The sequence below is a fragment of the Anopheles arabiensis genome, chromosome X (genome assembly GCF_016920715.1).
Source record: "Anopheles arabiensis isolate DONGOLA chromosome X, AaraD3, whole genome shotgun sequence".
Taxonomy (NCBI): Eukaryota; Metazoa; Arthropoda; class Insecta; order Diptera; family Culicidae; genus Anopheles; species Anopheles arabiensis.
In genome coordinates this window covers 19,041,809-19,057,469 of record NC_053519.1, presented here as the reverse complement: position 1 = coordinate 19,057,469, position 15,661 = coordinate 19,041,809, and the positions used below count along the sequence as shown (strand labels likewise).

The window sequence follows — 15,661 nt, the reverse complement described above, 5'->3', positions numbered from 1 at the left end:
AATAGCTTATTTTTCGAGTAATTAATCAAAAAATATTTTTTCATTTGTGAAAGCACTTTCAATCACTCTGAAAGTAAATTTAAAATGACCTTTAACAACATCATTAGTGCGGTGCGGTGCAGCCTACGAACTGAACAGTTTGGAGACTCGTGGGTTATAGTTTATATGGGTCGAATATAATACTTATGGTGAATATTAAACGACAAAGATGAGTCGATTCCATTTAGTAGAGTAACTTCAGAACTTGGTGCACGACACGTTCACATCCGCTTCATAGACGCAAGCCGCTTGACTGCCGTCATCATGCTTTAGCCATCCATTTGGAAGTCGAAACTGTGTTAAAGGATAAACAAATTGTAGAAAGAAAAAAAGTTAGCTAACCACAGTCCTATTGTCCCTACGTACCTCTTTAAATGGCGATGATGCCGACCGTGATGGTGGCGATGGCGGCGATGCCGGACGCGATGCCGACCAGCTGGCCAGCCTTCTGCCGATCCGCACCGCAGCCGGCGTCGGCGGCCTTGGCGGTATCCACCTCGCCGAACAACACGGATAATCATACGAGTGCAGCACAGGTGCCGGTGACGGTGCCCTTCCAATCGGCATGGCCGTTCCCACTCGACCACTCGAAGCGGACCGTTGCACTTGTTCCTTCGGCGCCGCTTTTTTGCGCCGTGCGAGCATACGCGCACCAACACCAAATGCCGATCGGTACCGTTCGTTGAGCGAACTCTCTTCCTGCGGCTCGTCGCTGGAGTCGCTGGATAGGGCCTGCCGGCTCGGTTTTGGCTGCTCAGCCGATTCGTGCAGGTAGCGGTTATGATTTTTGCGGATGTGCTGCCCGGCCGTACTGAGCGCATCCGACGCCTCTACCAAACAGTGCAGCTGACGCAGCATGGACGAACGCCGCAAACCGTTGCAGTCCGGCTGCATGACTGGAAGAGAGTGCCAAAAGTACACAGTTTTACCTATTATCTACACACACCGCCACACACTCGTCACATTCCATTACTTTTTTCATACAGCACGTCGCGCTTTTCGTTCACCTTCTGTTCGAAATGGTTCAGAAGTTCGCTCAAAGAAATGTTGTCCATCCTTCTGTCTGGCTTCTTTCGACACACACACACACAAAATAATTGGCCTAAGACACAGAGCTTAAGTGCTCGCTAGAGAAATAGGGAAAAGTTGGGACACACGTCTGCACAGTACAAGCTCCCGAGTGCAATTGAGATCGGGAGTTGGTCACCCAATGCGCAAGACAGTGCCAGATGACGTACTTCTTTGACATTTCACAGACCATTGACCCACCTTTGAATTGGAATACGATAGGTAAACTGGAAAAAAATTGATTGGTATCATAAATCAGTGGTCTCCAAAACATGTAGTCCGGGACGTTAACAGATATGATCGGCAAAACAATTTGTTTTTTTTTTTTGTTTTTTTTTGTTTTTTTTAAGAAAACGAATATTACAATTGACGTCGTGCAATTTTTTCCAACAATAAAGATTAAATTTTCAACAGACACGTCTAAAATAAGATTTTAACACAATTTTAATTAAAACATTTGAAATAAGCCCATATAGGGTAAATGTACCAATAGTGGTGCAATTTGTAGTGGTACCGATGTGTTTTAATCGATTTAAAGTGTCAGGAAGGACAATTTCTGAATATTTTAACACATAGCAATTGGAATATGTTTTATCTTCGCAATCACAACCACTTTTATCATGAAATACATCAAATTTACGAAAAAAAACATATTTTTGTGACTGCTTCGTTGTACCTATAATGGTGGTATGGTTCCTATAGTCGTCCTATTGTGTTCCTATAGTGGTGGTAAACAAAGATGCATCAAAAACGGTGTATAATATCAATGAAACTTAGTTTCGAAGCTTTTTTCGTATGAATAGCAAGGATTACTGCCATAATATTGGTTTCTTGCGTAATTTGATCGTAAAAAAATGTATAATTTTGGTTAATGAAAATATCGACTAAAGTACTGCATCACACCTGTCGTCAACCTACACCCGGAAGAGTGTGCTTGATTTGAAGTCAATTTTCCATTCAGCCATATAAGGAAATTTTGGCCTGTTTTTGGTAAATTACCTACAGAAAACTCATTTTTGTTGCTTATTTTAATGAAAACAGTACGACATGTCAAAAATGTCGTCGAAAAAATCTAAAACGACCTGTTTTTATTGATTTTATAACTAATACTACTATAGGAACATGCCTGTTTTGTGTACCTATAATGGCACTATGGTAAAAAACACTTAAAAATGCATAAATATGATCAAAAGGCAAATAATTTTAGTAAAACAATAACATTTCATAACAGTTATGTTGTAAAACTAGTAATTGCGTGGTTATGTGGTCATTTAGAACGTTAACAGAAAAATGAGTTTCGTTATGAAATCCTAAGGATTTTGGAAAAAATGTTGACACATTTCACAAAATAATGGATTTTTCGGTCACTAAGTAACGGAATGGCCCCATTTAACTTTTAAACCCTTTGTAAAAGGCTAAAGAACATTTCACACTAACGTAAATAACTTAATTACTTGTAATTTTCCGTATGAACCGCATTTTAGTGCAATACCACCACTATAGGTACATTTACCCTAATGTATGCCCACAATAGATGTGAGCCGCTGCAAATGTATTTCAAAGCGAAGTGGTCCGCAATCCTAAAAAGGTTTTAGAGCACTGTCATAAACGACAGGCAACACTTCCGTGAGTACGTATATTCAAATTTGAATTTTCTGTTAAAGGAAGTCATCATGACCGTTGATCGTTGTAGTTAGTTAAAAAAGAAGCGTTGCTTCAATAGAACAAGACACCTAACATGAAAAATATACGGAATTAGACAAGTTCGAGATGCCTGACGGTGCACCTCCATATACGTCGTATGCGTTTGTTCGAGTCGGATGTCTTGTTCAATTGCTGCCAGAGCGCCGCCTAAGACTGTCTTCAAATATAGATTTCGAGGTTTTCCAACAATTTCTGTTGTAGACATCGGAGCTGTTATTTGTGAAGCGAATTGAAATAAATACACAAACGCATTTTTTTTTTTGTATGTAGACACAGAAAGCAAGTGCAACACACACATATGATTATTTATTTACGAAAGTAGGAGGAAACGTTTGATTACATTGATTACATATATACGATGGTTATTAGTATCTTTTCAAGGCTATTTGCAAGTCTTTATGTTGTAGTCTAATACACGGCTGGTTAGTAGTTGCACTCAGCTGATAAAGCCGATGCTAATAATAGTGATGGGTTTCCTTTCTAACATTTAGCAGCGAAGTGGTGCGCACCATTGATTGGCATGTGGCTAGGAAGCGAGTAAATACACCTGCAGGAAGTATATGTAGACACGTGTGATGATAACAATGTTATAAACAACAACACTAACAGGGATTATTCACAGCCCGATTGTACGAGCACCTTCGATTAGAGCAGCCGCCGTGAGTTCCATTCCGAACTGGCAACAAGTGGTGCGATCACTATCGCTCTCTACCTCTTTTTTTGTTGGACACACATTGCAAGAGTATGAGAATGCTTTGATGAATAAAGAAGTAGACAATATTCGTAGTCCTTTTTCTAAATCTAGAACAATTTTATAGCCCTTGTTTGCCTGATTGCCGGCCTCATCAAACATTTCACCTACTAGCACTACCTACAAGAGCTCCTGCGCGCGTGTTTCCTTACTAACAGTGGATCATTTCCCTGAATCTAATAGAAATGTTGAAATGTCTAATTTTGTTACTTATTTGGTTCGTGTCCGATATTTACATGTCGTACAAACATTTTGTACATTAGATTATGGACAGTCTGCAAATAAGAACGAACCCTGAAGCCTTCATACAGGTACAGCTGCGCATTTACACTTAAGTGCAGCTAAACAAATCTGAAGTGAGACTTATCTTAATTTTTACTTCAACAGTTTTCTGTTTCCTTATCGCCTAAAATGGTTCGAGTTTTGCTTGTCTTTCGCAACAATGCGAAGGAACAAACAAACATCTAAACCATGTTTGTACATTGCAGATACCCCGGCCCTTGGTTTGGTAGTTGAACTGGACTTAATACAAATAACAGTTCAGATCAAACGAACTATTAGCGCTGGCTAAACACCAACCAACACACGCCTTTACCCTCCTAAAGGGTAAATCCCTTATCTCCTAAACTTAGGTATTATTATTCCTTATTTCCTAAACTTAGATACTATTCCGCTTAAACTAGCTTATTCATCTTCTTGTCAGTGCAAGCAGATCCTAGTGGGGGGTTACCTCTTTGCCTCGTGTCGAAATATTTACAACATGGCGTCAAATGCGTTTAAAGTCCATTCAAACGCATTGAGCTGACGTTTTGGGGTTGGACAGTGGGCAAAAAGGCACCGTATCGATTGCATGTCGCAATTGGATGTAGAGTGATGCTGGTCGAACCTATATGTACAGGTGGATTCATTTTAATACTATAGAAAACTGAACCCATTAAGATTAATAAGTAGAAGTAAAAGAAAAACAAAACAAAGTGTGGAGCGATAAACCATCGCGCAGTTGGTCTATCGCTGCAAACTTTGAGCAGTTACATCTAATATTATTTTCCCATCCCTAACATGCTTACGTAAGGATGTTGTAGGATGGTAAGGAGATGGCACACTGTAGCAAAAACCACTACAGAATCTCAAGTACGCTACTACTAGGTGAAATTGTTGATGTGGCTAACAACAGGATGACTGCGGTGATGTTTGGTATCGTCCAAGAACTCGAAAACGTGTCCTCCGATCCGAGTCCATACTAACAGAAAAGAAGCTGAGCTGCCACTGGCTGCCGCTGAGCGAATCGATGACATCATACGGTCCCTCCTTCTTCTACTCCTCATCTTCTGCTTCAGCATCGGTGTTACCATTTAAATGCCATAATAGTACATCAACACCAACATTACGGTTTGGCACATATACTGTCCCTGGGGTGAATAATCCATGTAAGATATCAGCACTAGCAGAACGAGAAACGAACAAAATTGTATCAGAACTACAAACACCGAGAACTTTGGTAGTAAAATGACCATCAAATCACTGAGCAAGACACTTCACCCAAGTGTGCTCCACCGTTACTCACCTTGAGATACCAGATGGGTGATAATCAGACGCAGCAACCATCTGATGCGTACGACCTGTATCATCACAAACACGTCCTCCGGGTAGTAAACGTACTGCTCCTCTATCATGGGTGTAAGGGCTTGAAAGGTTGGATCTGTTTGATTGTCGTCGTGTATTGGTGAGGATGGTGGTGCTTTCGACCCACTGGCGACGCCTTCCTTGTCCGCATCCGCATCGTATTTGACCGCCATTCTCGCTTAGCCTGATTTACAGCGAATGACTCGACTCGCAAACAAATGCGTGACACCCGCTAGAATGTTTTTTTATATCCTTTGCACCCGACGAGTTGGGTCGTTTAACGGCTATCAGCTTCACTAGCACACACCGCACGCACGCACACACACACGAGATGTTTTACAGCTGATTCTTTCCACAACAACTCAAAAGTGCTTCGAAACCGTGCACGAGAGCTCAAGCTCTAGAAGTCTAGATGTGGACGGTTCCGAAGAAACTAAAGTTCCGACACACTCGGGCGAGCCGCTTTTATACGTGTATCATGCGCAGTTCTCCGCCTGCGTGCGACATTCGGCGCTGTTGCAGATGCTGTGCCGGCTGGTAACTTGTTGCGTCCAAGCGACAAACGGACCGAGTTGCAGCGTTGCTGCCGGACCGACGGGGTACACACTAGGCATGGGACAATTGTGCGAGACCTATGCCGCACACTCAGTTCATTATAGTGTGCGGTTGATCGCCGCACGCGAAAAAGTGAACGGGTAGGTCTTCCGCACGCATACAGAACTAACTGAAATGTGCTCTGAAAGAGATGCAAGATAACTGTCGGTGTCATAGACTGAACGAAAAAAAAACATTCGTTTTGGGTCGGCAGAATTTGTCACACACAACGACACAAGAAGATCGATCGCACTTTGCGCGAGAAAGAATGCACATACAGGCGGTCCCCGAGATACACGGTTAATGGGGACCGAAAACGGCCGCAAAATACCGCGTATCTCGAATTTCCGCGTAAGTCGAATCTCGTGATTTCCAGCTAAAATATCACAAATTTTCGTGTAATTTTGCAAGTAGGGGGCGGTTTTAGTCACTTTATGAATTATTTGATATGATTCTGACTGAATATAACTGTTTTAAACCTTTTGAAATAGTTTTTAACATTCGATCAGAACGGAAATTATTTGGCAATTTGAAATTGATGTGTCAAATCAGTACAATTTGCTCAAAGAATTGTCAAATTTAGAAAACCGCGTATCTCCGAATCCGCGTATAAGAGGTACCGTGTATCTCGGGGACCGCCTGTATTGCTAGCGTGGTCAGATTGATCAATCGCACACAGCCGCACAAAAAGAACTCCTGCCGCACACTGACCCCATTCTGAGTGAGAAAGAACACTCATAGCCGATGGGTCATTCGCAAACAGCCGCACGCGTGTTCAGTTGGGTCAGTCGCACACTACCGCACAAAAAGAACTCTTGTCGCACACTGCCGCACGCGCGTTCTGTTAGTTCGGTCGCTCACTGCTGCACGCGTATTCAGTGGGGTCAGTCGCACACTACCGCACAAAAAGAACTCTTGTCGCACACTGCCGCACGCGCGTTCAGTTAGTTCAGTCGCACAAAAAGAACTCTTGCCGCACACTGCCGCACGCGCGTTCAGTTAGTTCAGTCGCACAAAAAGAACTCGTTAAGCGCACAGCAACATAAAAAAGAAAGCTTGTAGATTTTACTCATTTAGATTAGCTTTCGTTACAAATCAACTTAAGTATATACAGTTTGTTCTCGAGCTACGTTTTCTAAGTTCTTGTGTGCAATTAGTATAATTGGCTCAAAGGATTCTCAAATGCAAGATAAATTACTGTTTTACCAAAAATTGTAGAGCCTCTTAAAAACCAGAAATTTTCAAATTTTCTGCATGAATTGTGATACATAAATGGTTTAATGTAAAAACCTAGTTACCTAGTTATGTATGAACCGCGTATCTCGGACTGACGGTATTTATAATTAAAAATGCAGCCTTAAAAGCAAAAACTTTTTGTTCTTGCATTAAAATCTCGATAAAATTAAACATAATATTTTAAAAAATGGTACTTAGCTACAATTGAGCGACTGACCTACCGCACGCGTTCAGTTCATCATACTGAACGAACTACATCGCACGCGTTCACTGAAAAGAATCAAATTGCCCAAGCCTAGTACACACCAGAGAGATTGTGTTGCTGCGGCTCTCGCTTCCACTTCCCGGCAAATAAACAGGGACAGCATATGGCACCGCACACCCGAAGAGCGCGCAACAAGCGCAACCGAAGGGGAGTGGTTTACGGAACCGTCGGTCCACGGGACGAACTTTGCTTTTCTTCCTCACTGATCAGCAATGATGCCCAGGCTCTTACGGGGAGATTCGGTGGGAACAAATCGCCGTGAACAATCCCAACACACCAACAGCGCTAACAAAAAAGTACAACGAGAAAAAAACCGTCTTCCAAGACACGCGGCCGTCCCGCCCGTAGGCTCGTAATTTAAAAAAGGGCAGGAGAGTGCCTGCTTCCCGGTTTTGTTCACGCTCGACCAATGTTTTCAGCCAGACGGAACCTACGGAGAAAAAAAACGCAAAAAAATGTATTACAAAACATCTATCCTCAAGCCCCAACGCTTGCATGTTAGCCATAAAACAACTGGTTGCAAATAAAAATACGAACCACAGAGAACCGTCCACCAGGACTTCCTCAATTTGGCTGTTGTGGGAAGACTTGGGGGTACCCCTCCCCCTACCCTTTCTCCTTATTTTGAGACGGTCAAAGAGACTCGTTATAAACGTATATTGATTTTAATATTGATTTCCTTGACAGGGTGCGGCACCACAAGCTCTTACGACAAAAGAGTGTGTGTGTGTTTTTTTTTTTGCAGAGCATTTTACTCTGTCGATAGTTTTCTCTCTTGGCAGTGACAGCGAAACCAAAACACCGTGTATGTGTGTGTACGTGTGGGAACTAAAAACGGAGGCTCAAAAGTTCCACTTCAGTTCTTTAAGAACAAAACACGAAAAGGGGACACACATGATGTTCGCACCCTTGCCCGTCTTTCTTCAATTGTTTTCTTCAACTTTCGGTTTGGACTAAAGGGGAGCAGCTTTCCGTTTTTTTTTTTGTCGTTTTATTTGATGGTCCAGTTTTTTTTTTGCCAACCGATGTCGTCGCCACCAATGGTCGATAAATGTTGCTATTGTTTGGAGGGGGATCTCTTTTGCTCCTTGAGAGGCGCGCTACTTGCACTTAATTACTGTACCGTAGTGGCATTTGTCTTCTTTTCGTCGATGTAGCAAATCTGAATGAAGCAAAAAAAAACATATAGACAATCAGTTTTAACAATAGAAGGAGGACACGGTGTTTGATATGTTCGACTTTTATACATTTTCCCACACAAAAATCAAAGACGCTCTTCTTACGAGCTTTTTTCATTTCCTTTTTTGTATGATACGTCGAGCCGGGGAGCCCCAAAAAGACGATTGAATTATAGTTTGAACTGATGGGAAAATAAATTTTGATCTTGAAAAGTTCTCGTGAGAAAAGGGTTCAGGCAGGCGTGATCGAAGCATTATCTCGTATAACTGGAAACAGAAAAAAAATTACATCTAAGGCCAACCAAATAATTTTTACCATCAATTTAAACCTTTCGACGCCACTGAAGTGTGGCAAAGTATACACTCTCTATCTATCTCTCTCTCTCTCTCTCTCTCTCTCTCTCTCTCTCTCTCTGTCTCTCTCTCTCTCTCTCTCTCTCTCTCTCTCTCTCTCTCTCTCTCTCTCTCACACACAAACACACACACACACACACACACACACACACACACACACACACACACACACACACACACACACACACACACACACACACACACACACACACACACACACACACACACACACACACACACACACACACACACACACACACACACACACACACACACACCCAGCTTTAGATAGCTCTCCTTGTCATGTGCAAATTGAAATCGATCCACTAATCTAATCATTTATTGGCACCATGCGTATACAATGTAGTCCGCTTCTAAACGCTTCCCAAAAACACAAAAACCAAAACAGCGACGCAACAAACGCAGCCCCTACCAAAAACCGGAGCGACGAGACGGGCAATAAAATAAGTATTTTATTAATGCTTGCGTTCGCGCGCGCTTTTCCAGCATTGACGCGCGTAGATGAGATGCGGGCGCATTCACGTGCGCCCCTTTTGCTCCCATGGGAGTGTGCTGGGAGGGAGAAGAAACAATGTCTGCCGATGGGTGCAATAAAAGGCAGGAAATCACTGCGATTGAAGACGATTCGGGTGTGTGTTGGCAAAACCGGACACTCCAGATATCCTTTGGGCAACAGTAAAAAAAAAACTAAACCCCCCGATGAACCATGTATGGAGACAAAGGCATGAAGGGCAATTAAACTAGAAGAACGCAGCTGCGAAAATGCGGGTTGCGCGCTGTACCACACACACACACACACACATCTTGACGCACCCAGCGTGTCTGTTTGAAAGGAAAAGGATGTGTCAAAGCGCACGACAATCTTAAAGGCGCACCCGAAAACCGTTTGTTCGGCGACACTCAAAAGATCAACCAGTGGCAACCTGTCACCGATGAGCTGCAGCACACCGGTATTCTAATGTTACCGGTTTCTCCCAAAGACCTGTTGTTCGGCAGGACTCTGCAAGCAGCAGGACACACGTGAAAATATGGTAATGAATCCTGTTTCCGAACCCTTCGCCACTTCGGGGGTTTTTCCGGCTATGACTAGAGCAGACACAAATTAAACGACAAACCAAGGGGTCCCGGTACCGCGCTAAAAAACCTGCCGCGTACCGATCGAGCGACCTCGTCGCATCAACAACGACGACACTTTTTCGGTGCATAATAAATCGTTTCTAATAACCTTGCGCGCCACAAAATCACATGCCATCAGTCTCCTCTAATGCCGCACACACTGCACCATCGGCATCTTGTACCGTGTTGTGCGTGTGTGTGTGTGTGTGTGTGCGCAGCGCTTACAATATGCATTAAAAGTGTGTTCGTTTCATCGCCCTCCCGCCGGCGGCATGGATAGAGAAAAGTCCTCGAGGGGAAACAAAAACCAGATTCGAAAAAACGGGCAAAAAGCTGCCAAGTCGTCGCCTCGTCGGGTGGTACAGGTGGGAAACCCCCTTACCCAACCATAGCAACACAACTCGGGAAACGAGACGAAGAAGCTGAGAACATGCGCGCCGCACTCAGTTGTAAAAATATCACTTGCAAAACAGGTACCAACACCACGATACCCCGGGCAACCCCTGTCCTGTCCTACTAGCGTTTGGTAAATAGTTATGATGCAGGTGCGAGAACCCTCTTCTTCCCCCTTTTTTCATGAAAACTAAACGCTTTCGATCACAATTAAATGCGTTTGTGTTAATTTTTAGCAAGCACACACACCACACACACATATCTTTATCTACATTTCATTCGCTATGCGTACATGCACAGACAAGGATGATACGACAGATTTAAGCTCCTCTCCATGGGAACCTGCTGCATTCACAAGTGGAAAAATGTAAGCAGGGGACCCTGCGTTTGAACCGCCTTTTTCATAAAAAATTATATTCCAGATGACGAAAGAGATTTTATACTCATCATGCAAAGCAGCCATTCCTGTTTCCCCCTTAACCTCATAAATACCTCCAGATGGAGAGAGAAAGATGGGATTGATTAATATTTATTGCTTCGCGATGATGACGTCGACGACGGTTAAAAATGCCAACCAAAAAGGGAGGTGTGCTTGTTGTCATCCTGCGATTGATTTTATTCAAATTGATTTGCATCCATCACACCTTTTTTTTTTTTGCTTGCTGGTCTCGCTTACACTCAGCGATGAGCCGTCATCCTGTGTGACTACTCCTGCCATAAGGTGATATATCTCCTTACAGTTAAACCGAACCGTGGGAAGCCAGCGCGTTGTGGTGGAACCGTTATGGAAAACGGTGTCTTTAGATGGTAAAGGTTCCGTTAAATGTTTTCCCCGATGCGCGCAACACAACACCTGCCAATGGTCTAGATGCAAAAGGGGTATGTGTGCAGGATTGTAATAAAAACGAGCTTGTCATGCTTTACAGAAATTCGTGAGGGCTAAAAATGACGTAGTCGTTACAAATCCGCGTCCTTTCGGTTCCTCCTAATCTTCACACAATCTTCGCTTTACTGGCGTGGTTTGGTAACTCCACTATGCTCTAGGAAGAATCGGTTGCTTAAATGGAACAATTAATTTAGTAGTAGTGGCAAACAAAGCAAACTAAAATACCCCTACACAAAAATAAATCAACTTGTTACGCTAAATTATTAACCTTCCTACAATTAATACCGTACACCTTCTACAGTTGCTTGTTTCTTCTCTCTTTGAATCGACCAAAAACACCCAAAACATAATGCTGTGTGTGTGCAGGAATTGAAGAACATCAAGAGAAACGCACCCGAAATCCACACTTGGACGACGCTACATCTGGATGTAGCGCGGTCGCTAGCGGCGTCGTACGAAAGGGTCCGGGGGTCCGGTCCTTCACCTCTCCGTTTCCCTACCAGCGCGCGCCAAGTGCGCCTCACTGCGCTGCACACACACACACTACGCGGTCGATTAGGTCCTCGATTTTTCCCTCATCATACCACGCAGAAAAGCGAATGTGTGCACGTGTTCACCGCGTTACGCTTGTCGTGCAGGGGAGGAGAGGGGGAGGGAAAGAGATATGCATACATAGACACTCGAAACCGGCGAGTCAGAAACCGGAAATGCGCGGAGAAAAGCCATGACATGACACCCTCCTTCCACCCACCCCCTCCCAAAACACCACACACACTACTTCGTACTGGCTGCAACCGTATCCTTGTTTGCGCGCGCGGAGGAATCGTCAGCGGAGCGGAAGGAGGAGAGTGAAATAGTTATTACTACAAATGCATTATCATCATCCCTGGACGGGGAGGGAACACACACACACACACTAAAACGCGGGCGAGAGGGTGATTTTGAGTGGAGGGGGGGAATGGTGAGGGTAACAAACGCTCTAAGCACCGCTGGTTATTGAAATTGAATCAGAATTCATCAACACCATATGGTCAGAAAAGTGTTCGGGGTTCGGGGTTCGGTCGTTCCTAGAAGGCGCAAGGGTGAGGAGGAGGTTTGCTGTGGAAGCATGGTTCGGTCGGTGGACACAGGCGAACCCCTTCGCTTCCCCCTCGGTGTCAATCCAGGAAAAAATATCATCATCCCCCGATGGAACAATCTAAAACGATAAAAAAGGATAAATATCTGTTATTATTGCTCCGCTTTGTTCTGCGCTTCCACATCCAGGCCAGCCAGACTGTGTGGTGACTGTACACACACCAAGGGGTCTGTGTCCGCTTCCGTTTCGTGCGTTTTGTTCTGTTACTGCTGCTTCCGCATATTATATGAACTCCCAACCGCGCGTTCGCCCCCTTGTGAAAACGTTGTGAAAAGGAATTAGTCCAAAAAAGGACCGATTAGATCCGGAAGATTCCAGTGTTGGTAGAGCAGCATTACTCCTAGCACGCACAGCAACGTAAGGCCGGCTCGCCGGGGATGTGTATGTGGTAATTCCGCGGCCGGGGGGAGGTAGCTGCTCTGATTAGGTTGCGTGATCATACCAAACACTTTGAGGATTTAATTGGTGCGCCGGTTGGACCGCGGGTGTACACTGGTTGCAGGTGGTTTTTACAGCCCGGTGGTACCCTTGTTACGAGGTTCCGAGAATCCCCGCTACCATGACCAAGGAACGAATACGTCAAACGGTCGGAGGGTAGTGAGTGTGAGAGCTTCCGATAAGCTGGTTTGCATGGAGAGATAATTCCATCTTCCTCACTAATCATCTCCCAATAGCTATTATCGATCGCATCGAACCATCTTGCTATGGCTGTGTGCACTTGAGCGAGACATTTTTGGATAAATGGATAAACAGATTCCATTCCAGCAAGCACCACTGCTAATTAAATCGCACCTTCCACGGCAAACATTGAAATCGAAACCCCACTCTTCTCCTCCGTTTTCCTTTTTGTGACGGCACCGTCGTTTTTTGGCACCTTTTGGTAGCGGCTACGACAACCTTACACACCAGCGTCCGAAAGCCCGCATATGTTTTAGACCCCGCCGGGACACACCGTAAATCAACACACAGGAAAAACACACACACACACACAAAGTTCTTTCTGTGGTTACGCAAACACCTAATTTGCCCACCCCAAGCATGCGAATCGTGGGAACCCAATCACTTACCCACCACCCCGTGTGGGATATTGCTATTATCATTCCCAAAAAAGCCAATCCCAGGGAAAATCCCCTGTGGAGGTCGTCCCCAGAGAGGACGCGGCAACCTCGGATCCCTTTCCGAATGTGTTTTTTATTTATTTTTTCTTCTGCTCCAGCAGGAGTACTCCATATCCTGTTGATTTACATCTCTCTCGCTCTCTCTCTTTTTCTTCCTCTCCTTTAACCCTTTTTTTCTATTTCACCACAGTAATCACACTCCTCCCAGTGCAAATGAACATCAAATGAGACCTCTTTTCCGGTTTGTATGTGTGTGTGTGTGTGTGATTGCATTTCCGCTGTGGCTGGGAAGGCGGGGGATCGCGAGCTGAATTACATTAATTAAGTCATATATGCGCACTTGTGTCTGTGTGTGTGCTGCACGTGTCCTTAGAAGCGCGCAAAACTGGGCCACGTTGGTGTTGTTTTATGAGAACACTAAATAGTTTCGTTGTCGGGCGCATTGATTCCCACACCAAGTTCATTACCCCTTTTTTTACCGGAACATAATAAAACACAAAGAAGCATTATTTTGACATTTTCACTCGCTGCACCCCACACGTGCTACTTAGGTTCGTGGTTCTTGTTGTTCCATTTTTGTTTGTTGCCTTTTGACGCAACATAACGCAAGGAGCGACGACATCGTCAATCATCAATCGGAGTAGCGCCCGCATAATTTTTCAGACGGGGATTATTATTGTATTTTTTTTTTTTTGTAATCTTTCCCCGCTCGTAGGTTACACGGTATAACGACGGGGGCACAATCACTCTCGCCTGCAAGTGGCGCGTAAAGCACAACCATCTCCAACACTAGGTGGCGAGGGGCATCATCATATCTTCGCACGGGCTCCTCTCTTCACGGCTCGGGTTCTGTGTTTTGGGCATCAAAAACCCCCCCGCAGAGCAAGCACGAGACCCGCATCCTACAAAATACATCGCACGACGCCTACTTCAAGTGTCCGCGTGCACGCTCGCATCAAGTGCGCCACCACCATGCGCCGTGAGCGAGTCCGGGGTGTCAAATTTCATGCCGAACGGCGTTGTCTCCGGGAGGCCTCTGTCTTTTTCTTTATTTTTTATTTTTTGGCGTGAGCGATCCGGCCGGTACACGTGCGCTTCTCTGCATTCCCGACCGCACCTTCGCTCAACCAGACAAAGGTAAAATAAGGTGGTCCAACAACATCGATAGTGTATCGATTTATGCGTGATGAAATATGGACAAACCCCTTTCGGACGATAACAAAGAACTCGCACACACGATGTGGCTTTATCTCAATCGATTCTTTTCTATCCCAACCTTTGCCCCGTCGTGTGTGCGGGTAGGTGACCCCGTCCGTCTGTCTAGGTTACACAGTACAGCCTCAGGTGTCAATAGCCCTTGGCAACATATGAGTGAGTCACAGCGCGTGTGTGTCGTCCCCGAACGATATCGCACCCACAATCGGTTATCAACCATTGATTCCGATTGCTCAGATAAACATCCCCGCCTCACACCAAAGAGGAAATATGTTTGGCGATGATGGTACCTCACCACAGAAGAGATAATGGTACGCGGCGCACTGCCGCGACGACTGTGGTTTTAATTATATTTCTGCAAATGAGCTGCGGAGTCGCAGATTCCATCGTCTTCATCATGAATAATAAATTGCTCACACCACCACCCCGTGTGTTCTTTGTGTGCTGCCATCATCACGCAAACATCAATCAAAGATGAAAGCCGGATGAGACTTCTCATTCAATGCAATGCATCTTACATCCGCCGAGAAGACGACGACACAATCTGCTGCCTACAAATGTATAGAGATTAAGTGAAATTAATCTAATGAATTCGATTCGATAGCGATAACAGTGAAAGCGCGGAATCATTTCCCTTCGCCCTTTCCCCTTCACGGCTTTCGTCCTGCTGCGCTCGACTTTTCATTCGAGCAAGCAACGGCATAGCGTTGGTGCTTTCAATAGAATAAGACCCTTCCAACCCACACACACACACACACATCGCTCCTTTTTCGATCCTAATAATGATAATCGAATTGCGTTCGCGAGGCGAATTGCGATGATGCCTCAATATCAGGGTCTGCGGCCGCACTCGATTGGTAAGGACAAAACACTTATCAAAAATCCCTCCGATTGTCTGCGTGGCAAGACGTTAATACAAGCAAAAACACACACACACACACACACACACACACACACACACA

At 44.6% G+C, this 15,661-nt stretch overlaps 2 protein-coding genes across 4 annotated transcripts; both read right to left on the bottom strand.

Moving 5' to 3' along the window:
- Positions 1 to 237: 237 nt before the first annotated feature.
- LOC120905652 lies at positions 238 to 1,191 on the bottom strand. Its single transcript, XM_040316642.1, has 3 exons — positions 1,013 to 1,191; positions 406 to 935; positions 238 to 333 (listed from the first exon to the last, which is right to left on the bottom strand). Exons 1-3 carry the CDS (start codon positions 1,092 to 1,094, stop codon positions 238 to 240), a joined length of 708 nt encoding a protein of 235 aa, XP_040172576.1. The 5' UTR covers positions 1,095 to 1,191.
- Positions 1,192 to 3,089: 1,898 nt separating this feature from the next.
- Positions 3,090 to 5,634, bottom strand: LOC120906768. Of its 3 annotated transcripts, none has more exons than XM_040318707.1 (3): positions 5,127 to 5,634; positions 4,630 to 4,971; positions 3,090 to 4,448 (listed from the first exon to the last, which is right to left on the bottom strand). In XM_040318707.1, the coding sequence occupies exons 1-2, from the start codon at positions 5,356 to 5,358 to the stop codon at positions 4,877 to 4,879; spliced, it is 327 nt and encodes a 108-aa protein (XP_040174641.1). In that variant the 5' UTR covers positions 5,359 to 5,634; the 3' UTR covers positions 3,090 to 4,448; positions 4,630 to 4,876. The 3 variants fall into 3 exon arrangements, with proteins under 3 accessions (XP_040174641.1, XP_040174643.1, XP_040174642.1); XM_040318709.1 differs by having other exon boundaries at positions 4,630 to 5,003; positions 5,127 to 5,633; XM_040318708.1 differs by having other exon boundaries at positions 3,090 to 4,971.
- Between the last annotated feature and the right edge of the window lie 10,027 nt (positions 5,635 to 15,661).